Source organism: Pseudophryne corroboree, chromosome 1 (assembly GCF_028390025.1).
Source record: "Pseudophryne corroboree isolate aPseCor3 chromosome 1, aPseCor3.hap2, whole genome shotgun sequence".
NCBI lineage: Eukaryota > Metazoa > Chordata > Amphibia > Anura > Myobatrachidae > Pseudophryne > Pseudophryne corroboree.
Window position 1 is genome coordinate 731,124,338 of NC_086444.1, and position 25,950 is coordinate 731,150,287.

General features: G+C 43.9%; 1 protein-coding gene across 4 annotated transcripts in view; it reads left to right on the plus strand.

The window, feature by feature from the left end:
* Positions 1–25,950, plus strand: part of LOC134909240 (tetraspanin-3-like) — a 413,151-nt gene that overhangs the window by 363,205 nt on the left and 23,996 nt on the right. For 3 of the 4 annotated variants that reach the window (XM_063915945.1, XM_063915922.1, XM_063915937.1), the window contains 4 exons: positions 1,254–1,328; positions 14,149–14,238; positions 23,060–23,212; positions 25,289–25,372. In XM_063915945.1, coding sequence (XP_063772015.1) covers positions 1,254–1,328; positions 14,149–14,238; positions 23,060–23,212; positions 25,289–25,372 — 402 coding nt within the window. The remainder of the gene's footprint in view (positions 1–1,253; positions 1,329–14,148; positions 14,239–23,059; positions 23,213–25,288; positions 25,373–25,950) is intronic. The other variant, XM_063915930.1, reaches the window with a different exon arrangement.

Consider the following 25,950-nt stretch of genomic DNA (forward strand, 5'->3'; position numbering starts at 1 on the left):
TCAATTGGAATAATACAAATTTCAATCATGCCCATTTCGATGTAACCCAGATGCATTGGCATCACATCCATTGATGCGTCACTCGGATATCCTGGTATCCTCTATATTGATATCACACTACTTATTAACAGGCCTATTCCTACTTGAAATAGCCTGGATCATGACACCTCCCCCTTTAAGATCAGCATGGAAGCAGTGGCACGTCAGGCCAAAGTCTCCTATGACCTTTTCACACAGGGTTTATACATAACCACACACAGGGCATTTGCAGACATTGATCAATACAATAGTATTTGCAGTTATGCACGTTCTGCCGTCTGAATGGCGTCCAATCATGACAACAGGTGCTGGGTGCCCGGGGCTGATGGGGTGCGGGCAGGAAAACACTGCTGCTGGGGGTGGTGAACACTGTTGGGGTTTGACAGTGCAGCGGGGGCACTGAATCTTCTCCTCCCGCTTAGCTACTGTGTCTGACAGGGATCCCGATGGAGAAGTAGACGGACACTCACGGTCAAAGTGTCTGCCTAATTATCGTTCAGTTGGGGGGGAAAGTACTGAACAGGTTTGATTTTCCAACTTGTTGGACCAACCGTTTCTGCCCATTTTTCAGCGTGTGGGAGCAAACGGCTTATAATCATTTGCTCCCACACAGTGCCAGATTATCATTACAACCAGCCAACTAGTTGCCTGGTTGGAACAATATCGTCCTGATGTATGGCTAGCATTACTGTCAGAATAGTGTTTCTTTCAAAAATTGTATTACTGTGCTTCGCTTTCCTCTTCAAATACCCCCATCCTGCCTTAGTTTTTGTTCAAGAGGTGCTCCGGGTGTCGGGATTCTGGCGTAGCTATCCTGTCTGCCGGGATCCTGGCAGCTGGTAACTTGATTGCCTCCCGCTCACACATATGAGGCACTTTCATGGTTTTACATTACTGTAGGTTGGCAAAAATTTAAAATAAGCAGTTCTGAGGACTAAAGTTACTCCATAAGCTTTACCTCTACAGTAGTGTAAATGATTGTGCAATGCTCAAAGAAAATGTTATACTCCTAATTAGTTTGACTAAAAACTCTGATTTCCAACACATTTCTACTGGTATATTGTTGTAAATTGTGCACATCATTTAATCACCATAATATTCAGACTTCTTTAGATAACCTTCTTATGTGATTGAATTCCGTAATGATATAATATTGGTAAATAATATAATTTTTTTTTAAATGTATTCTTTATATATATATATTTTTCTTTTAGTTCATGTACATCATTGTGGTCTTACTTTGCTTATTGAGCACCGGAGTGGTATTGGCATATGTGTATATAAACAGGGTAAGTACAACAATCTTATAAAATAAAATAAAAATCTTTGAATCTGGAGTAATATACTGCACCAGTGCTACAAAATAGAATGCCAACCGTTTATTGATGTGTAGCAGAGTTGGCTTGCTTTGTGTTTACAAGTCAGCTAGGGGAGATCACTTGCTCTATTTACTCAGTTGGTTATTATGCTATCTAGAACTAGTGTTATTCTGCAAAGAAATACTATTATGTGATTTTGCCAGTAGCGAATTCTGTTGTTCTTCCCTATTTGATTATAAGTAGTGGACACCATTGCATTCCCAATTATATCGTCAGGGGTGCTACCTTAAACTGCGGAATATATTAAAATCAACAAAAGTGATTCCCCCCCCCCTCCATTGGTGCATTGAGGAACCTAATATCGGGATAGTTGCTACCTATGTCGGTGTTTGACTACCAGGTGGCACTGGAAACCATTCCCATATGGCTGTGGCTGTGTGCTCCACCCACTCCCCCCTCCCCTGTATCCGTGCATGCCAAAGGCTCACTTTTATCCTTCACTCCCTCCGTTGCTTCCCTCTGCAATAGTCCGAGCTGCTGCTAGATAGGTGCTCTGATCAGTGGGACATGCCTGAGATCTCGTCCCCCTACTGCCTGCAGCTCGGAAGAGGGGTGAATAGCCTCTGCCCCTCATCCCTACTTCTTTTTTTTTTTCTGGGTTGGGAAGCGCTTGTTTCAGGGAACCTCCAGCAGACAGGTTTCTCTCTGCCCACTCCTTCCAAGGTTTCTCTCTGCCCACTCCTTCCAGTCAATTCAAATGTCCACCTTCAAGAGTCCCCCTCCCGGGGTTGCTTTTTTTTTTTTTTTTTTTTTTTTTTTTTTTTTAATGTTCTTTCCCTTTGCAGCTCCTATCCCCTACAGTAGGCATGAGGGGATACATTTCTAAAAATGTCCCCCTCTCAAGGCAACCAACAGGTCTGCACATTTGTCAATAAACTGTGAATAAACATAAATTTACTTTGTAACTTAAACTACTACTATTACAAAGTAATATATTATATTTATACAGATTAAAAAACATATATGCATAGGCTTACCATATTATCCCTTTAAACCGGGACACTAATGAATTGCACAGGTTCTGTGGATGGATTACTTCAAGCCTGCATTTCACCTGGTTTTAAACAGCTAGAGAACCTGCATAATCCATGTGTGTCCCAGCTTAAAGGGATGACATGGTAAGCATAATATGCATAAAGACACACACACACACACACACACACACACACACAATAAATATATATATATATATATATATAATATATATATATATTATATCGTTTGAATGTCCGGCACTCGTAATACACAGATGTTTAGTCCTGGTACCCTCGCGGTAATGGAATACAGTTGAATGACGAAACAGCGGCACTCACGGGAGTTTTGAAGTAAATAGTGTATTAAAAATCACATCAATGTTTCCAACGTTTTGGGGCCCATAGCCCCTTTGTCAAGGTGTGTGTACAAAAGAAAGTTAACAAATCTAAACTTCAAAAGTGAGTAGCCAGCCAGTGAGAAGGCATGTCACCTGCGTTGTCAGATCCGTGGACTTCCCGAATGCTTCTGCTGTCCCCAGTGGATGACATCACTAACCTCGGCTGCCGGGTTGACATGACAACGACCCATGCTGTGCGCAGCATTTTTCACTTTCTGACATGTTAGACTACACATTTGTAGTCTGCTCCACATCTTGAGTGACGGTGGGCGTGTCCTGGGTGTGCTCAATTAGCAGGGGCATAAATAGCTCTGTATGTGAATTGGTTGGACATGCTACTTGTGGTGTCCTGTTGCCTGGAATATTGTTTGGTGTCTTGACAAAGATCACTGGGATGTGATCGAAACGTCGACTTGATGATTCAATATTAAAACTACAGCTATTATTTGACAAAAAACTGGTGAGTGCCCTCCTTTACAATTGACTAATATATAAAATATATATATATATATATATATATATATATATATATATATATATATATATATATATATATATATATATAGTCCAAATGAAAGATACGGCACTCCAGGACTAATATAACATGCCTTCAGGCAGCAGAAAACAAAGCTGACGGCGCAGCATAGTTGTGTTGCGCCGTCAGCTTTGTTTTCTGCTGCCTGAAGGCATGTTATATTGGTCCTGGAGTGCCGTATCTTTCTTTTGGACTGTCTTATTGTTTACTGGCACCTAGGCACTACATACCGGATGGAATATAGGAGTGCCAGTCCTTGCTCTGGTTTATATAATATATATATATATATATATATATATATATATATATACATACACACAATATATATAAACAATATATATATTCTCAAAAGGGGGATTTAAAGTGGGTATTGGATAAGAATAGAAAATATTTGGGCCAGAGAACAGAAGAATAAAAACAAAGCTATTTACGTATAGGCCTCTAACCATGGATCAGGGTTGTTACAAAAAAGATACAGTCCAGCGTGGGTGCAACAGTTGCATATTGTAGCATTTAAATGATGGGATAGTAGTGAAATGCCCTACCAGATCGCTCAGGTTAGGCAAAACGCAGCAAGAAGGGAGGTGGAGAGCATGGTTCTGCTGGGAGTAATTGAGGAGTTTTCCAGTGAGTTGTGTAGTCCGATTGTGCTGGTTATAAACACCAATGGAGGCTTACAGTTCTGCAATGAATTTTAGGAAGTTAAACAGCGTGTCCCCGTGTGCCTATCCGATGCCACATATGGACGCACTGGTGGAAAGTTTTGTCTGGCAGTAAATATTTAACCACTCTTTATTTCACAATGGAGAGATGATCTTGGCATGAAGTGCTGGCCATTTACCAAAGGGTGATGAACAAGGTACTGAAACACCATTCGGCCTATGCGGCAGCTTATCAGGTGAGCTAGTTATACACTCACAAGACTGGGAAGTTCATCTTCTTAAGGTTGCGGCAGTACTGGCCTCATTGGGATTCACAGGTTTCACGGCTAAACATGAGAAATATGCAGTAGTCCTAAGTGAAGATAAGCATTTGAGTTATGTAGTTGAACAAGGTCAGGTGAATCCTCAGAAAGGAAAGGTTAAGGCAGTCAAAAATTGGTTGAAGCCTAAGAACAAGTCACAGTTGAGAACCTTTCTGGGCTTGATAGGTTACTATAGGAGGTTTATCAGTCACTTTGCGACTAGAACAGCTCCATTAACAGACTTGTACGCTGTCCTAATCGGCTGGAGTGAACCAGTCTTGCTGAAACAGCATGGGCTTATCTACGTCTGGCACTTTGTATCTCTTAGGCACTACATACATCCGATTTTGCCCGCAGATTATTCCTCCAGACAGACTCTGGCTTAGGTGCAGTCCTGTCCCAGGAAAGTGATACATCATGTATTGTACTTGAGCAGGAAGTTGTTGCCAAGGGAACAAAAATGTGCTACAGCAGAGAAGGAGTTCCTGGCTATAAAGTGGGCTATAGAGGCATTTTGGTACTATTTGCTGGGGAGAGAAGTCTCAATCACAGACCATGCTCCATTACAATGGATGCAGAGAAACCAAGAGGTCCTGGCACTACAAACTTTTCGGTTTACAGTGGAGCATAGACCAGGGATAATAATGCAGATGCCCTGTCCTGGAAATTTGTGCTTCTTGCGAGGTCTGCATCGCCTGACTTGTTGACACTAAGGGTAGGGATATGTGGCAATAGGGGCACAGTGCTACAAAGGAACCAGGGGTGTTTATCTGTTAAGCCCAGGAAAACCAAACCTTTTGGAGGATAAGAAATGTGTCTTACCTGCTTGATTAACTTCAGTGGAGTTCTTCCCCACAGTCTGGGGCAGCTGAAAGCATGTGATTAATCAACCAGAGCAGCTGTGAAGAGCTCCCTTTTTAAAGACAAAGTGGTAGTGTTGTTTTGTCTTTTCTTCTCTTTTTTTTTTTCTTTTTTAAAGTAGATTTTCTTGCAAAGCTTCATGCAAGACCATACAGAATATGTAAAATAGCACCTAAAAATCGAATAGCAAAATAAAACACACAACCTGAACATCAAAAGAAGCAATGCCATTTTAGCATATAATAAAAACATTGCAAAATAAAGAGCAATATGGCACAAGAAGGAAGGAGAGGAGAAATAAGAGGAGGGGAGTGGAAACAAAAATGAAGAAAAAGAAAAGCAGACGGAAGAGAGAGAAAACGAAAGACCACCGAGCCAAAACATACCTGAAACAAAGTTGGGCCTGTGAAAAAGTCTGCTATTACAGAAATAAGTCTTGGTCTGTCTATACTAAACCCCTCATGTCCCAGGAGGTTGGACGGCAAAGTGGGCAAACCACGGGGACCAAATCTTATCAGATTTATAAACTGTATCATGTAAGTCATCTGTAATTCTTTCCATAGAAATAATAAACCATATCTTAGATAGTACCATGTGCATGGGAGGGCAAGAAGGTTGTTTCCAGCTACAGGCCAGGGCGCCCCTAGCAGCATGTAGAATATGAAGAGCCAATTTATTTGAGGGGAGGTTAAGACCCTCTATTGGATACCCCAACAATGCTGACCATGGGTTAAGGGTGACTGGAAAGTGGAATATCTCGCTTTAAAAGAGACTCAATCCCAGTCCAGAAAGGTCTGATCTTGGGGCAGTTCCACCATATGTGGCAAAAATCTTCCCTAGAACCACCGTTGCGCCAGCAGAATGGCGAGGACATTGGATAGATTTTATTGAGCCTGGAGGGGACTGGGTACCATCTCATATAGATTTTATATGAATTTTCTTTTGACAAGGGAAGAAGTGGAGGCATGAGCTACATTATTTCTAATGGTCTGCCACACTTATCTGGTGGAGGGCCAAGGTCTCTCTCCCAGCGACTTTCATGGGGGAGGATGGGGTCAGTGCCCACTAGATATAGCATTGAGTATAAGATGGAGATAATGCCCTTGCGGAGAGGAGAGTGATAGCAAATCCTCTCAAATCGAGTCAACTTAGTAAAAACAGCAGCTTTAGGCAGTGAGCTTAGGAAGGATCTTAGTTGAAAATATTCAAAGAGTCTAGGGTGGGTAATATGACATTTCTGAGAGATGGTTTCAAGTGAGGACCAGGTATTACCCTCAATAAGATCTATGACAAATCTAGAACGAGTAGGAATCTGGTACCAAGAATGTGACCGTGCTGGAAAGGATCCAGAAGGAAAGACTGGGTTGTCCCAAAGAGGTGTTAGGGGCAACATAAAGGTAGTAAGACCAAAATGGCATGCACTTTGGAGACAAATGGAACGAGTGAGAGCCGTAACTGGGTTAGAAATGTGGCGATCCATGTGGAGGGTAATAGGATGGGAATAAGTGAGGAGAGATTAGAGTCAGCCAGCTCTACTTGTACCTAAGGAAGATTGAGGGAAAAGCAAACCAAATGAGGGCCCAAATGGGTAGCCAAATAGTACTTCTGCAGGTTGGGCAAACCTCTGCTGCCTCTGAGCGGGCTTCTGGCTAAAATCAAGGTTTTTAGTCTAGGATATTTATCCATCCAAATAAATGTCCTTTCTTTCTTTCTTTCTTTCTTTCTTTCTTTCTTTCTTTCTTTCTTTCTTTCTTTCTTTCTTTCTTTCTTTCTTTCTTTCTTTCTTTCTTTCTTTCTTTCTTTCTTTCTTTCTTTCTTTCTTTCTTTCTTTCTTTCTTTCTTTCTTTCTTTCTTTCTTTCTTTCTTTCTTTCTTTCTTTCTTTCTTTCTTTCTCCAAACCAAGAAATTATTTGCTATCGTCAAATCCTAAGGTCTGAAACTACTGAGGAAAATAAGTTGGGGACATTTTCATTATATTGGGATTTATATGACTCTGTGATGAAAACACCCAGGTAGTGGATTTTCTTTTGGCGCCATGCAAAATTTAAAATTACTGGCTAGTATAGATTTGGCAGTAGGTGATAAGTGCAACTGCAAAGTCTCCGACTTAGTGTAGTTAATTTTATAACCAGAAAGGGATGAATATGAAGAAAGGACACAGAAGAGATTAGGAATGCAGGTAAGGGGAGAGGAAAGAGTTAGGAGGATGTCGTCCACAAATAGAGATAATTTGTAGTCCACCTCCTCAACCTGTATCCCCTTAATGTCTAGGTCCAAATGGATCAATTGAGCTAAAGGCCTAATGGTCATAGTGATGATTAAAGGGGATAAAGGGCAACCCTGTCTGGTACTGTTTTGTATAGTAAAATAGTCTGAGTCTCTACCGTCCACTCGCACCCTGGCCGAAGGATTAGAATACAGCGCCTGGATTCCAGATAGTAGGCTTCCTCCCAGGCCAAAACGGCGTAAAGTAGCAAACCTAAAAGGCCAGAGAATTCTGTCAAACGCCTTCTTGGCATCTAAGGAGAGAAGGACAGAAGGCAGTTTACCTTTGTTTATGGTATGAACCACATTAATGGTACGCATTAATGTGTTGTCTCTCGCCTGTCGGCCTGGGATGAAGCCCACCTAATTGGCGTGGATTAAACTGGAGAAGACCCTGTTCAACCTCACAGCCAAAACCTTAGAAAATAGTTTGTTATCATTTATTCAGAAGGGAAATTGGTCTGAAGTTTGAACAGAGGTTGGGGTCCTTGCCCTCCTTGGGGATTAAGATAATACGTGCTTCCAGGATACGAGAAGAGGGAGGGACACCTTTTAAGGAAACTATTAAAAAATCTACATAAGTGGGGAAACAAAATAGAATGAAATTTCTTGTACTACCCAAGAGAGAGGCCATCAGGGCCAGGAGCCATACCAGGTTTTTGCGTTTCCAGTACATTTTCTAATTCCTCTATGGTGATATCTGCACCCAATTTAGTGACTGTAGAGTGGTCAAGTTTAGGGAAATGGCATTTGGAGAGGAAGGAGTCAATATCTCTAAGCAGGGAAGGGGAAGCAGGCGGAGAGCCTGCGTTAGAGTGAGTGATAGAAGGATTCAAATTCCTTTAATTTTTTCGGGTTCATGGATCAAGACCCCCTGATTATTTTTGATCGATAGGATATTTTTGGAGGATAATTTGGCCCTCAATTTCCATGCCAAAAGTTTATCTGCCTTGTCACCCTTCTCATAGTATGATTGGTTGAGACGTCTGAGACTATACTCCGTTTTGTGCAATAATAGAACATTAAGTTTCCCCCCTCCCCTCCCCCAAGCCTTGATAAGCCTATCAAGATCATCTGGTGACAATGAGGATTTGAGTTGCCTCAAGGTGGTGAACCTGCTCAGTCAGTGTATTAATTGCCTGAGTACGTTTTTTCCGTAGTCTGGAAGTAATTTGGATCAGGTGGCCACGAATTACAGCTTTATGGGCCTCCCATAATGTCGAGTCACCCACCTCTGGAGACGTGTTAATAGAAAAGCACTCCAACAACTGGGAGACAAGAGTACATGTATCCTTGGATTGTAACACAGTCATTTAGACACCAGGAAGGGGGGTGGGGTGGAGAGGGGATCAATAATAGATAAAAGCAGGGACACCGGGGCATGGTCGGACCAAGTGATAGTATGAATAGTAACATCTATAGATTTAGAGAGGTCTTGATCCAAGAAAATCATGTCTATTCTCATGTATACCTGGTGGACGTGTGGAAAGAAAGTGTAGTCTTTGGCTAGAGTGTTGTAAATGCTCCAAGAGTAAATGGCTTTTCAGTAATGAGTGAAGGCCTCTGGTGTTGCGGTTACTGGAGGGGCCAAAGAGGTAGGGAGGGGGTGGGATTGATCAAATGTGGGATGAAGAATGGTGTTAAAGTCCCCAGCCATGATCACAGCTCCTTTACGATGTTGAGTGATTTTAGCATCCAGCATAGTAAAGAAGGAGGCCTGGTTAGTATTGGGGGCATAGATGTTGACTAAGGTCACAGGGACCCATTTCAAGGAGCCGGTAACAATAAGGAATCTGCCCCACCTATCCCTTACAGTGAACTCCATCTCTAAACTTAAATGTGAAGACATCAGGATCGCTACACCTCCTTCTTTTTTTTTTTTTTGTGAGAGGTATTGCAGGCGTGGATAACTGTGGGGAATTTTTTTTAGATGAGAGCTAGGATAAAAGCTACCCTTGAAGTGGGTTTCTCGAAGAAACATTATATCCCCCTTCCCCTGTTGGAGAACATATAAAGCTTAGTTTGCTTCTGCGCGGACTATTAAGACCTTTAACATTGTATGTAATCCACTTCACCGGCATTTGGAGGTGTGGAAAAAACAATATAAAAAGCCTACTACTGAAAACATTTTCTAGTACTTGGCTCGGAGCACCCTTGTAAAAAGGACAGGAGATAGGATGAGGAGAAGAAGAGAAAGGCAGCACAGAAATAAAGCGGAAAAATAGCAGAAAAAGAGTAGCAGGGAAAAGAAGAAAGACAAAATAAACATGGACTCCAAGCCCTAATGACCCCAGGGGGGCGAGGGACTGACCTCGACATGGCTTAGCTGGATCCACGTGGGCCATACTCAAAGGGGAACTGAACAAATATAACAATCAAAAATACTGTCCCATTAAGGGGAAGAAGTATAATACATACCCTAACACTGCACTTTACAACCAATAACCGTAAACCACATTAAACCACTATGAACGCTTTTAAAGCAGAGATAGATGGGAGGCAATAGTAAGTAAATACCGCCTAAGATAAGCAGTTCAAGGAGGAACCTGAGGGGATGAAGAGTTCACCACATGCGGCGGGGAGCTCTTTATGGAAAGGGGAGAGATGCCGGGCCTCTCTTGGTATTCGAAGAACTTGAGGTGTTTGAAACCACCGGATGGGGTAGGGCAGTTTTTGACAGCAGGCAGAGTGCCTCCTCTTGAGATCTGGACACCAGTTGTCGACCCTCCCAGCTGCCGATTATGGAGAATGGGAACCTTCATCTGTACCTGACGTTATCTCTGAGAACTTGGGTGCAACCTCTGAGTTCCGAACGGCTCTTGAAGGCTATAGGGTCGAGATCTTGAAAAACTTCCAACTGAAAAGGCTCAAAGGAGCATTTATCCTTGTCTTGAGAAAGGGCCAAGATCCGCTCCTTCGTTTTGAAGTAGTGACATCTTAATACCACATCACGAGGGGGAGCAGAAGCAGAGGGCTTTGAGCACAGGGCTCGATGCACCCTGTCAAGGTGAGCAATTTGAGTGGTGAATCGGGAAGCAAGTGTTTGAAGAAACGTGTAAAGCAGTTCTCAGGATGCGTTGGTTCCACAGATTCAGGCAGATTTTTAATGCGTACCTTTTTCCTCCTTGACCTGTTCTCCAGGTCTTCTTGTTGATCTTAGAGGATGTAAATGTCAGCCTGCATATCCAAAACAGACTGTCTCAAGTCTTGTTGGTACTGGATAACCTCATCCAATTTTTGTTCAACCTTGTGAGTGCGAGATCCCAGTTCTGTAAATTCTTTTTGAAGCCCTGAGACCGCCTTTTGTATTTCCGAGGAAATGCGTTTTTGAGGGACTTCATCTCGGTTAGGATAGAAGCGATGCTATATTTCAGTGTAATGCCTGACACCTCTATATCTTCTTCAGATTAGGAGAGGTTAGCAGAGGGAGCTGCCAAACCTTGTTTTTGAGAGGCTGAATGCATTTTAGAGATAAACGTAGTAAGATTAGTAGTCCATTGCCGGGGAGGAAGTAGGGAAGAGCTTCTGACGATAGAAGATAACAGAACCCTAGGGAGGCGGCAGCCATGCAAAAGAACACAAGGCTGCCACCCCCATATTGTCCTACCATGAACCCTGCACCACCGCCACCATGGGTGCGGGGCATAGCACTGGACTATCAGTCTAGTGCTGGTTGTTGCTCGGGAGGGGGAATCCCACATTTTTCCCCACTTTCTGAGGAATTCCAGCCCTAGGCTGACCAGTTTGGGGGTGGGTAATGCTGCTTCTGCTATGGCATTATACCTCTTGCTGTCTGATGTTGGTTATCATTAAATAAGGGGAGCACTAGGTCATTTTTTTTGTTTAAATATATGGGTGGGGGTTGTTAAACAGTGCTTCCCCAGCCATTGAATCCACTGCACGTCACAGACTATGCACACCATGTTTAACAGCTGTCATCCTTCCCAGAGACCTGTATCCAAAGAGGGCATACACTTATGAAAAAAATTAATAGAAGCAGGGGCCACTAAATAGTGCATTAATAGAGCAACAGCAAACATGTGGCCTAATTCAGAGCTGATCGCTGCAACGGCAGCGAACGCAGCCTAAAGCCCATTGTCTTGTGAACACGCGCAGCGAAAGTACTGTATCTCACTGGTGCGATTACCTCTGCCTGATTGACAGGAAGAGGCATGGCGGGAGGGGTGTGCTGGCAGCGTTTGAACTGCGTTGGGGGGGCGCGGTATGGACAATGCAGGCATGTCCAGACCGTTGCTGGGGCGGGCCGAGGCAGCTGGGTGACATCACACACAGCTGCTGCAACCCAAAGCATGGCGGGTAGCCGCCTGCCACCGCAGCAAGGCTGTGTAGGTAGGGAGCTACTCGCCAGGTGCGAGCATCGCCGCCATGCGATGCTTTCACAACTCTGCGGGGGGAGTAGCCCTGTGCTGAGCGTCCCTCCGCATGTCAGAGATTGTGATCATAGATATGCTATTTTTAGCACATCTGCGATCAGCTTTGAGTCACCCCATAGTCAGGCACTGAAGAAATACATGCGTACCGTTAATCAGCAGTTAAATTACTGCATGTATCATAACATGAATTGATCTCTCCAGTGGCGCTTACAAACTTTCTCCCAGTCCGCAGACTGGAAACAGCATCACACCAACCACCCTGAACTCAAAGTGGTCGAAGTGGAAATTTTGAAGTGGGGTATGGAAAAGTGAAGGTTGCAATTATGTGCACGCCATAGGTGCACATGCTCTGGAAAAGGGGGGGTGTCCACTCAAAAGGGGGCATGTCTAAGTGTAGTGTATCACACCATATACCCCTTATACACATTATGCACCACAATAGTAGGGCCCATTATACTATCAAGTACTGGTGCCACTTACACATTATGCCACACAGAATGAGCCAAAATTCACATATGCCACATGGTATGATCCACAATTCACATTATGCAACATGGTATGATCCACAATTCACATTGCGCAACACGGTATGATCCACAATTCACATTATGCCACACGGTAGGATGCACAGTTCACATTATGCCACACGGAGGGATGCACAGTTCACATTATGCCACACGGAGGGATGCACAGTTCACATTATGCCACACGGAGGGATGCACAGTTCACATTATGCCACACGGTAGGATGCACAGTTCACATTATGCCACACGGTAGGATGCACAGTTCACATTATGCCTCACGGTAGGATGCACAGTTCACATTATGCCACACGGTAGGATGCACAGTTCACATTATGCCACACGGTAGGATGCACAGTTCACATTATGCCACACGGTAGGATGCACAGTTCACATTATGCCACACGGTAGGATGCACAGTTCACATTATGCCACACGGTAGGATGCACAGTTCACATTATGCCACACGGTAGGATGCACAGTTGACATTATGCCACACGGTAGGATCCACAATTCACATTATGCCACACAGTATGATGCACAATTCAGGGACAGGGAGAGTGACCGCAGGGACAGTGACATATCAATCCAATAGATGACACTCTGTTAATACCATGTATACCCCTTATCCCCAACAATTTTCCCTTTTCAGTTCAAGAGCCTGCCGTTTCCTATAAGTGTCTGCTTACACTTTGACTATCAACAAGTCGCAGGGCTTCAGGCATAGATCTCAGGACCAGCTGCTTCTCCCATGGGCAGCTTTACATGTCTTGCTCATGAGTTAGTATCGCCAAGCATCTTTTTGTGTTAATCCCTGAAGGAAAAACTGCAAATATTGGTGGTCATTCCGAGTTGTTCGCTCGGTAATTTTCTTCGCATTGCAGTGATTTTCCGCTAACTGCGCATGCGCAATGTTTGCACTGCGACTGCGCCAAGTATATTTGCTATGTAGTTAGGTATTTTACTCACGGCATTACAAGGTTTTTTCTTCGTTCTGGTGATCGACAGGAAGTGGGTGTTTCTGGGCGGAAACAGGCCGTTTTATGGGAGTGTTTGAAAAAACGCTACCGTTTCTGGGAAAAACGCGGGAGTGGCTGGAGAAACAGAGGAGTGTCTGGGCGAACGCTGGGTGTGTTTGTGACGTCAAACCAGGAATGACCAGCACTGAACTGATCGCACTGGAAGAGTAAGTCTCGAGCTACTCAGAAACTGCACAGAGAAGTCTTTTCGCAATATTGAGAATCTTTAGTTCGTAATTTTGATAAGCTAAGATTCACTCCCAGTAGGCGGCGGCTTAGCGTGTGCAAAGCTGCTAAAAGCAGCTTGCGAGCGAACAACTCGGAATGAGGGCCATTGTTCACAAAGAAATTTTGTGATGAGTGTGTACAGTATAAAATATACATCACAAAATTAGATGGCAGTACTCTCTTTGCAAAATTAGTTCCTCTGAGCAATAACAGACATCTATGCAAGCGAAGCCGCAGGCAAACTCTACTATATAATACACAAGCTGACTTGGCTGTTGCTCTTTGTCGTACAATACCTTCAGTTTTATCTCTGACTGGTTGGCCACCCCTGGTTTAGGTCTCTTGGTCATTGATTAACCACCCATGATGTCTGTGATTAAATCAATAAACCGTTGCCATGTCTACCAATTGATTGTCTGCTTTTTTTTTTTGTGTGTGTTATGCGTTCTTTATACAATGTGCATGTTGGAACGTTCTTCTTTTCAGATATTTATCAGGTCTTATAGTTTGGCTTTATCAATATTGCATATTCTGTTTTCTTACTATGTTGTTTATCACTTCTCTCTTCTAGCTGGACCATGAGCTAAGACCAATGCAGAATGCGTTCCATCAATATAATGATACCAGCAATGGCATTACTGTCAATAAAATTCAGAATGAGGTGTGGTTTTGTTTTTTTTGTTGTCTTTTTTTTAAATCTTGTTTATTGTAAAGAAAAATACCTTATGAAAATTCGATTATTCACTTCATTTTCTAATGCAATTGATCACTGATATACAGTAGTGCCTCTCACTAGCTCTATGCCAGTAGTATAACACATTGCACAATAGGTGTTTAGTTTGTCCTAGTAGACACAGCAGTAGGTTTTGTTTATTTAAATACAATGATTAAAGTATTATTCCACTACCTATACAGCAGCAAGACTGTTTTGTCTAGTAAAATCTGCTGCCTATGGTTGTGTCATACAGATACAGTGCATGGACACTAAAGGGCAGCTTTATCAAAACTTGGAGAGAGATAAAGTACCAACCAATCAAATCATGTCATTTTACAGGCTGTGTTTAAAAAAAGCCAGCAGCTGATTGATTAGTACTTTATCTCTCTCCACACTTTGATAAATATGCTACTATGTAACTAATTCCTCATTAGAATCTCATTAACTAGTATTGTTTGGTTATTACACAAGATTGAGTTAAGACAAAACAATTTGTCTTTACAATTTACATTCTTGTGCTGGGTACACACTAGACTTTATTTTTATTTTATTTTTTATAAACGACACATTTTTTAAATTGTCCAGTGTATACCCTCTATGTCGCTTAAGATGCGCGCTACCGCGTGTCATCAGCCGCATTGCCCGTCGGACCTGCATGCAGCTCAATCTACTGATACCGCTAGCATGGCCCCCGCCGTTGCTCCATTGCTGCTGGCATCAGCAAGTGTGCATGCACTTGCCGATGTTGACTCATCTGCCGGGTCCCGTCGCCCACGATGTCGTGATGGGTACACATTGTCTAATGTGTACCCAGCATTAAGCTGGCCATCTGCTACAATTTTTTATTAGGAGATAACTTGATACAATGTGTTTGTGTTTCTTATGCTATTGAGCCAATTAGGTTAAGATTCTGATGCTTGTAGTAGCGCCACCTAGTGTCATCCACTATAGTCAACTAGTCGATTTTATTGTTAATTATTAAGGGGGTATATATCAAAGCACAAAGCGAGATAAAGCACTAACCAATCGCTTCAGTAGTCTGTAAAATAAGTTACACGTTGATTGGTTAGTGGTTTATCTCTCTCCATGCATTGATAAATACCCCCCTAAGTGTGGAGACTATCGAATATCTCTGAAGCACGCAAAATTCACAATTAAATGACACTGTTAGAGCAATGATGATGCTAGATTTGTGGGTCCTTTATCTACAGACGCCAGGGTCAGCTATGTTGCATTATTCCCAATAACTGCAGCCTATAGAGATATATCTTTGCACATTGTGCCATTTAAATTAATAGGATCTGGGTGAAGTAGTAGTAGTAGGTGGTCTCTATGTAGATTTGCAGTTGCCAGAATAAGCAATGCTATTGTACGGTTATCACAATTGTTACCCTGCGTTATTTGCCCGGTATCAATTGTAGTAAGTGCATGTCAGATTCTTTGCTGTGGGCACAGAACTAGGACCAGTGGCAAGACTGGCACAAACTGTTGACTTGGATTGTTAGTGTTTGTAAACACAGTATAACAGGTTTTGGTACATACTAGAGATGAACGGGTTTGGTTCTCTGAGAACCGAACCCTACTAAACATCACGTCCCGAGCCCGGATCAGAGTCCGGCTTGGGACTTACCGCCAGACTTGGAAACCAGAACGAGGCAAAACGTCATCATCCCGCTGTCGGATTCTCGCAGGTTTTGGATTCCATATAAAGAAACGGGCGTTGCCGCCATTTTCACTCCAGTCCTGGAGAGTGTAGCGAGAGGACGTGTCTCCTCAGTGTCTGTGCGGGAAAGTGGTGTGGCGACCTGCTCTTATGTGTCATTCCAGTGCTGTGTTGTGCTGCATCAGTCCAGTGGTGGTGTCCTGTGCTGCCATAAGTCCAGTGCTGCTTCCGTATAAGTTCAGGGGTACTGCCGTATAAGTCCAGTCCAGTGGTGCAGCCATATAAGTTTAGGGGTACTGCTGTATAAGTCCACCAATATTGTGCATTTATTACATCTGGGCAAATTCCAGCACGTCCCATGTTTTGCACATACAATTCATTTGGTGGTGCAGAATTTTTTTTAAATGACAGGGGCATGCAGGAGATGCTTTTTTAGAAATCATCCAGATCCAAAACCAGAAAGGGTGGTTTTGGCAAAACCAATCCAGATCTAAAACACGAGCAAGACCAAAACCAAGACCTGAAACACGAAAATTGCCCGCTGCACATCTCTAGTAAACACTATAGACGTGTACTGTAATGACTGCTGCAGACTTTGATTAGTCAGCAGCAGTTTTGAGTCCAGATGACATGTGGTGAAGAAAGCATGTAAGAGGCTAGCTGTAGCAGACAGTAGTAATAGACAGGTTAGCTGCAGGAGGCAAACAACACACTGGTGTAGCGTAGGAGCCTACGGCTGAGCTAAAATAGGATTTTAATAACCTACCAGTAAATCCTTTTCTCATAGTCCATAGAGGATGCTAGGGTCCACATTAGTACCATGGGGTATAGACGGGTCCACCAGGAGCCATTGGCACTTTAAGAGTTTGAGAGTGTGAGCTGCCTCCACCCTCTATGCCCCTCCTACCAGACTCAGTCTAGAAACTGTGCCCGAGGAGACGGACATCTTCGAGAGAAGGATTTAACACAGATAGTGGCGACATTCACACCAGCTCAAACACAAGGCAAACCCAGCTAACTAGCTTGAAAGATCAGCAATGGCTGAACAGGATTACTTACCAAGTAACAAAACAATACTTACCAAGAATTAAGCCGTACTGAACTAAATAACCACTGCAGGATCACGAAGCGCTGGGCGGGCGTCCAGCATCCTCTACGGACTACGAGAAAAGGATTTACCGGTAGGTAATTAAAATCCTATTTTCTCTTACATCCTAGAGGATGCTGGGGTCCACATTAGTACCATGGGGATGTACCATAGCTCCCAGAATGGGAGGGAGAGCGCGGAGGCTTCTGCAGAACCAATTGACCAAACTTTAGGTCCTCACAGGCCAAAGTATCGAACTTGTAGAACTTTGCGAACGTGTTCGACCCTGACCAAGTAGCTGCTCGGCAGAGTTGTAATGCCGAGACACCCTGGGCAGCTGCCCAGGAAGAACCCACCTTATGAGTAGAGTGGGCCTTAACAGACGAAGGACACGGCAAGCCTGCCGTAGAATACGCATGCTGGATAGTGAATATGATCCAGCGAGAGATTGTCTGCTTAGAAGCAGGACACCCAATTTTCTTGGGATCATACAGGACAAACAGAGTCCGACTTTCTGTGACGAGGAGTCCTCCTCACATATATCTTAAGAGCCCTTACAACATCCAAGGCCTTTGATGAAATTGAGGAGTCAGTCGCAACTGGCACCACAATAGGTTGGTTGATATGAAATGCCGACACAACCTTGAACCTTCGGAAGAAACTGCTGACATGTCCGAAGCTCAGCTCTATCTTCATGAAAGATCAAGTATGGGCTTTTACATGACAAAGCCCCCAACTCAGCCTTCCACGTGAGAAACTTGACCTCAACCTCCTGTAGAGGTTCAAACCAGTCCGACTGGAGGAACTGCAACACCACGTTGAGATCTCAGGGCACGAAAGGAGGTTGGATGTGCAGAACTCCCTTCAAAAAAAGTCTGAACCTCAGGGAGGACAGCAAACTGTTTCAGGAAGAAAATGGACAGGGCCGAAATCTGGACCTTTATGGATCCTAACCTCAGGCCCATATCAACACCTGCTTGCAGGAAGAGGAGAAAACGTCCCAGTTGAAACTTCACCACAGGAAACTTCTTGGACTCACACCAAGATACATATTTTTTCCAAATACGATGGTAATGTTTTGACGTTACTCCTTTCCTAGCCTGTATCAGGGTAGGAATAACCTTGTTCAGAATGCCCTTCCGAGATAGTATCTGGCGTTCAACCTCCATGCCGTCAAGCGTAGCTGTGGTAAGTCTTGATAGGCGAACGGCCCCTGCTGCAGCAGGTCCTTCCGAAGAGAAAGAGGCCTCGGCTCTTCTAACCGTAACTTCAGAAGATCCGCGTACCAAGCCCTTCTTGGCCAGTCTGGAGCAATGAGGATTGCCTGAACTCTTGTTCTCCTTTATGAGTTTGAGAACTCTTGGAATGAGTGGAAGTGGAGGAAACGTGCACCGACTGGAACACCCACGGAGTCACTAGGGCATCCACTGCCACTGCTTTCGGGTCCGTCGACCTGGAACAATACCGCCGAAGCTTCTTGTTGAGACAAGAGGCCATCATGTCAATCTGGGGTATGCCCCAATGATTTGTTACCTCCTTGAACACCTCCGGATGGAGACCCCACTGCCCTGGGTGGAGATCGTGTCTGCTGAGGAAGTCCGCTTCCCAGTTGTCTACTCCCAGATGTCACAACTGAGGGCTGGAGCTGGCTGGAGGAAGCTTCCGTTGCAGGGGCAGAGGTATAGTTAAACCTGGGCGGTAGTATGGGACTCTTAGACATGCAGTATCCCAGCCCGAAGGCGTGACCACGACAACAGGAGTAAAGTTAAAAGTTTTATTCAAGCACTGTTCAGGTGGTACATCAGCAGCAACATCAGATATGGTAAAAGGATATGCAATACACAGTTCCTGTAAATACAACAGAGATGCAGATGGTACTGGGTATGGTAATAATAGGTATCCGTCTAGGTAGACTTAGTAGATGGACTGTCCTTAACTGACACCCAGGTGCTGAGTGGTGCAATGAGTACAGGAACTGACCATCAGGTGGTTCTCTGGAAGCTGGTTGTATTGTCTGAAAGGTGAGTTAGTTGCTGGGTAGGCCAGACGGAACCGGACTGAATGATGAGTCTACGGAGTGTTTGATGATCCAATGTAGCTGGAGAACAGCTTGATGCACTATTGATGCTAGAGATCGTTGGAATTGAGAAGACTGTGACAGAGCACCGATGATTGCTGGTGTTCGATGATGGAGCACCGATGATTGCTGGTATTCGATGGCGAAGCACTGATTGCTGGTATTTGATGGCGGAGCACCGATGATTGTTGGTATTCGATTGCGGAGCACCGATGAGGTCTGAAGACAGAACACAGCTGGAAGCTAGCTGCTGGAAGCCAGTGTTTGGGCACTGCCAAATGCAGAGGGCAATGTAAGGACACTGCGGAGTCAGGCTGCACCGCTTGATGTTAAACTGGTGCGGGTCTCTAGTGGAGTTGGAAGCAGGAGCTGGAATACCTGAAATAGCAAACCACCTCAAGCAAGGAGACTGGTAACACTGGGTTGACTACCAAAGCACTGACAACTTCCTGGTTCAGGAACAGGACCTTTATACCTGTAGCACTGCAGGGATTGGTTGGTCAATCAGGCAGAGTCCAGCGGTGCAACGGATTGGTGGAGTTAGTGTCATGTGACTGAAACCAACATGGCTGCGCCCATACTCTCATTTGGAGGGAAATTTAGCTTGCTGAACCATGTGAGGAATTACAGTAATGGCGGCGGAGGGCAATGAGCGCCAACTAGCACACTTGTTTCACAGAGATGGCAGCAGAGGCCGCAGCGGGCAGGAGACGCCATGCAGACTTGTTTGCGCATTTGAATCATGGAGATGGCGGCAGAGGCCGCAGCGGGCAGGAGACGCCACACAGGCCCATTGAGTACTGGAAGTGCAGAAATGGCGACGGAGGCCGCGGAGGGCTGGAAACGCCATTCTAACTACATGAGTTCAGTGTGATAGCGCCTGTGGAATTGACGGAGAGGAGATGTGAAGTAAGGATGTCAGCAGCACGATTGAGACCCGGCCCTGGAACGCTGAGCCAGCCTCAGGAGACACCTGGAAGGTAGATAATGGCGTCCATTAACCCGGATCGTGACACCAGAATGAAGATTGCTGACAGCATTTTTTTCTGCCCAGAGGATGATTCTTGTTACCTCTAACATTATAGCTCTGCTCTTTTTGTTCCGCCTTGTCTGTTTATGTAAGCCACTGTCGTTACGTTGTCAGACCTGTACCTGAATGGCCCGATTTCTCAGAAGATGGGCCGCTTGGAGAAGACCGTTGTAGACTGCTCTTGGTTCCAGAATGTTTATCGGCAGGCCGGCTTCCAGACGTGACCACCTTCCTTGGAAGGTTTCCCCTTGAGTGACTGCGCCCCAGCCCGGGAGACTTGCATCCGTGGTTAGAAGGATCCAGTTCTGAATCCCAAACCTGCAGGCCTCCAGAAGGTGAGGTAATTGCAGCCACCAGAGGAGTGAAATCCTGGCCTTTGGCGACAGACGTACTCTCTGGTGCATGTGTAGATGGGATCCCAACCACTTGTCCAGGAGATCCAGTTGGAAGGACTGAGCGTGAAACCTCCTGTACTGCAGAGCCTCGTAAGAGGCCACCATCTTCCCCAGAAGGCGAATTCACTGATGAACCGACACCCGGGCTGGCTTCAGGAGATCCCGGACCATTGTTTGTATCCCCAACACTTTTTCCTCTGGAAGAAACACCCTCTGCACTTCCGTGTCGAGGATCATTCCCAGAAAGTACAACCTCCTGGTTGGTTCCAAATGTGATTTTGGAAGATTCAGGATCCAACCATGTTCCCGGAAAAGCTGTGTCATGAGAGCTATGGACCGTAACAGCTTCTCCTTGGACGATGCCTTTATCAGCATATCGTCCAGATATGGAATTATGTTCACCCCCTGTCTGCGGAGGAGAACCATCATTTCCGCCATCACCTTCGTGAATACCCTCGGTGCTGTGGAGAGGCCAAATGGTAGGGCCTCGCCAACAGTGCGAATCGGGGATAAGCTTGATGCGGCAGCCAAATCGGAATGTGGAGGTATGCATCCTTGATATCCAGGGATACCAGGAATTCCCCCTCCTCCAGACCTGATATCACTGCCCTTAATGGGCCTGACCAAACCATCCTGTTTCAGTACCACGAAAAGGTTTGAATAGTAACCTTTGTTTTGCATCTGGGAAGAAACTGGTACGATAACCTGTGCCTCCACCAGCTTCTGGATGGCTCCCTGTAGGGTAGCCCTGTCTGCCGGCAAAGCTGGCAAGCCTGATTTGAAGAACTGGTGAGGAGGGAATCCTTGAAATTTCAGCCAGTACCCCTGGGACACAATATCTAGTACCCAGGGATCCTGGCCGGATGACACCCAGACGTGACTGAAATTTCTGGGTCTCGTCCCCACCTCCAGGCCAGCAGCCTCCCTGTAAAATGAGAAAAAAAAACTCTAAAATAACTTTTTTTTTTCCCCCCTAGCTGTGACCGGCTCCTCCGGGCACATTTTCTAAACTGAGTCTGGTAGGAGGGGCATAGAGGTAGGAGCCAGCCAACACTCTCAAACTCTTAAAGTGCCAATGGCTCCTGGTGGACCCGTCTATATCCCATGGTACTCGTGTGGACCCCAGCATCCTCTAGGACGTAAGAGAAAGTATGCTACCTGGCAGTAGTAGGTATACAGTTCCAACCTTTGAACACTGGCCATCAATCACAATTGTTACAGGTTACATTAACTATTTAGGTGCTTGTATCTACTCAGCTATTTCACTTGTTCATTCTTAGTTTATTCATTGGTCACATTATGCCTGAAATAATTTTACCTATTTAAAGCAATACTTATTTACAGATGCAAGTAAGTCAGACTGTGCTAATTCTTAATATTTGTATACCACTAAGCAACCTAACAATATGCATGTCAAAAATATATGAATGCAAATGGCCCCTCTTCCAGCCAACTATGGGCCTAATTCCAATGTGGTTGTAGGGTGCATTGCTGCTTACTCTGAAGCAGCAGAGATGCACTAGTATGGTAATGCAGCAGGGGGTGTCTGATATCTGTAGAATCCTTGCATGCATTTGTGATCCAGTGATGCATTCTAGGACGCAGCAACGGATCACCTGTGACACTATCTGTCGGCTGTATGTCCCATGGGTTCATGCAAGCCGGCCACTGCAACTCCTACTAATGGGGCCAGGAAATCTCCCACCTTCCGAAGGAGATTCTAGCCTCTACACGCCCAGAAATGGAGTCCATCGCCACATGTCTGCAGCCTACATGCATCCGACACAGGACCCATACTGCACATGCGCAGTACTGGTCTTGCACATGTGCAAAGTAGCTGCCCCATATGTCCCGGTACCACAATGTAAGGTCATACTTGCCTACTTTTGAAAAAGCATTTCAGGGAGATTGTGAAAGTACCACCTATCAGAGCGGCCGCGTACTGCTACATCTGAGAGGCGTGTCATGAAAATGACTTACATCCAAATGTAAATGAGCCCCAACGTTGGTAAGATCTATTGTTGAAGAACAGACACTGATATTTTGCAGGATTTGTTCATGTAATGATTTACAACAGGTTCCATATACTGTAAATGGCCATAGGAATCATTGTGCCTTATAACCAATGCAGGGAAACGGCACTAATGATCCCATTTCAATGTATGTAGCTCTGATTTCTTTTTCCCCCCCAAGAATGTAACAGCTGCATAATGGGGGTAAGTTACAATCGGGGAGATTGCTGGTCTATTCAGGGAGTAAGGGAGATTGCTGCTATTTCAGGGAGTCTCCTGCAGAATGAGGGAGGATAGGCAACTATGTGTAAGGTTCTATACAAATATTTTCCACTGATAAAAATAAATCATTCTAAATGCTTAAAGGCAACATGCTGGCTGGAAATGTTCCTTTAGTGCTTGTAGTGTGTCTTATAAAAACAATTACAATATACTACAGTTTGAATGAAACATCTTTTTTGTTATTTTTCCCTGCGTTGCTGATTAATCAATATTTTCCTCAGCTCCACTGCTGTGGCCTCCACAATTATTCTGACTGGGAAGCAACATCATGGTACAAACACTCTGGTAATCACAGTGTACCGAAGAGCTGTTGTAATGTGGCTTTTTCATCATGTTCGGGAAACATTACAGAGTCAAATAAATTATACCAGGAGGTAAATGGCTCACACACTTTTTTTTTTTTTTTTTTTACAGTAACAGTTCTACAGGAATATTCTGAAATTAAGCTGTGAGTTTTGGTTGAACTGAATGTTTCTAGGGTATATGATTTGAACACTGCATATGTCTCGTGTATGCATTTTGTAGTGAATCAGAAATGTACTTTGCTTGAGTGATTCTTTTTATTAGAATTCTTTTATGTCTACTTTTTCTAAGGCAATATGGGGATAATGCTATATGGAGTACAAGGGATATGTGAATGAGGATACATCTGTACAATGGGCCTAATTCAGATCTGATCGCAGCAGCAAATTAGTTAGCAGTTGGGCAAAACCATGTGCAGTGCAGGGGGGACAGATATAACATGTACAGAGAGAGTTAAGGGCCGTACTGATGGGGAGATTTCCCCAGAGATGTGTGCTCTCTCCCCCCACTCAGCACAATGCGATGTGCTGAGTGAGGGGGGTGGGGGCGGACACGGGGGGGCTGCTCATTTTACCCAGCTGTGAAATGAGTGACCTGCTAGATTGTGCCTGCATGCAGGCTAATCTAGCACCAGCGATAGCGCGCATCACCGTCGCCGGCCCCACTACACACGGAGCGATGTTCAGCTAATTTCTAAGCAATCTAGTCAGAATGTTTAGAAATTAGCTGAACATCGCTCCGTGTGTAACCCCCTTTTGATTTGGGTGGGAGGTGTTCAATCTGGAATCTAAATTGCAGTATAAAAAGAAAGCAGACAGTATTTACTCTGCACAGAAACAAAATAACCCACCCAAATCTAACTGTCTCTGCAAATGTTATATCTGCCACACCTAGGGGGTAATTCCAAGTTGATCGCAGCAGGAATTCTGTTAGCAACTGGGCAAAACCATGTGCACTGCAGGGGAGGCAGATATAACATGTGCAGAGAGAGTTAGATTTGGGTGTGGTGTGTTCAATCTGCAATCTAATTTGCAGTGTAAAAATAAAGCAGCCAGTATTTACCCTGCACAGAAATAAAATAACCCACCCAAAGCTAACTCTCTCTGCAAATGTTATATGTGCCACACCTGCAGTGCACATGGTTTTGCCCAACTGCTAAAAAATTTCCTGCTGCGATCAACTTGGAATTACCCCCCTAGTGCACATGTTTTTGCCCAACTGCTACCAAATTTGCTGCTGCAATCAGTTCTGATTACCCCCATTGTGCTTATGACTGTCAGAATTGTGTTTCGTTTTGTTTTTACAAATAATTTGTTTATTTGAAAGTTTTGCATGCAATACAAGTAGAAAAAAAAGAAAACAATTATAACAAATTCGGAAATGGATGGATAATAGGCACAACATTTGGGGAAGTCAAAGTAAATTTTAATCCAACATTATCACTACATACATAGTTAGAATTAATATTTCTTAAGTACGGGTATCAAATAATCCATGATTGAAATGTCTCCTTCCACTATGTTCTTTATTGCCTGATTGGCAGCGAATAATAAGGTGACCATATAAGCACTAGTGAATATGGCAGTAATGCCAAACTAACACCGTTTAAAAATAGATGGCAATTAAACCCTTTCCTCCCCCTCCATAATATTGGTTTGGTTGATATCTGCTTTCAAGGGATCCCGACTGCCGACCGTCTAACTACATCCCTAGCTTTCTTGTGACTGCTTTGTCTATTCTAGTTCTCAGCAGGAAACTAGTACAGTTATAAAATTGGCTATTTATATAATGTATATTTTATATTTCAAAACTTTTGCTTCATTTTCTTCAGAGATAGCTGTGTTTGGCAAAGTTTCATGTAGATAAATAAGGAACAAGTCTTGCGGTGAGCTGACACACCTGTAACCTGTTTGTTGGCTGAAACAATGTGCATGAGGATTCAGCTAATTATCACTAGGGATTGGTTGTCAAGTGCTGAACTACCAATATTTATTTAAGCATGTTGTGTATCTAGCAAATTCTTAGGTTGCATTCTGCAAAGCTGAAACAAATTGGTTACTATGTGCATGAAGTTTTATATACAAGAGAGTGTGATTGTGTGTTTACATGTGAATTTTCCTCTATTTTACTCCTCCTCTTCTTCATAGGGTTGCCTTATAAAACTGCATCACAGACTTACTTTTTTCTTGATTTGGTTGTTTTGGTCTGGCATTACCATAATCAGCGTGGAGGTAAGCAGATATTTTATTTTTAATACAGATCTTTTGAAATGTGTATTTCTTAAAGCTCCCTTGTTATATTCATTGCAAGCTTACATGTGTTGAGAGGTTTAATAGATTTAATCATTTAGTTTTCCAGCAATCCTTTCAAAATCTTTATAGCTGCTGCTAATCAGGTCAAAAGAGCTGAAAGGGAGAGAGGAGGTCTTGTTTATTCAAATGGACCAGCATACTTTATGTGAGTGAAATTTAAGGCAAAGGATATAGGGGCAGATTTAACAAGTGATATTCTAGTTTATCAGTTGTTACTAATCTTAAATGGTGCTCCATCTAATCATCTCCTGACTGTCCTATTTCAAACACATGACCGTCAGGAGATGATTGGCTGGAGCAACGTTTAAGATTAGTAACAAGTGCTAACTAGGAAATCACTCTTTGCTAAACCTGCCTCCTCATTTAAAACCAGTCTGGCTCAAGTATGTCTCCAAAGAGGGCAGTATTAAAAGAAAGGGGGTTTGTCCTGCTTGGTATTTCCTCTCTGTCTGTAATATAGTATTGATCGTGTATTGTTGTATGGTGATGGTGTATTT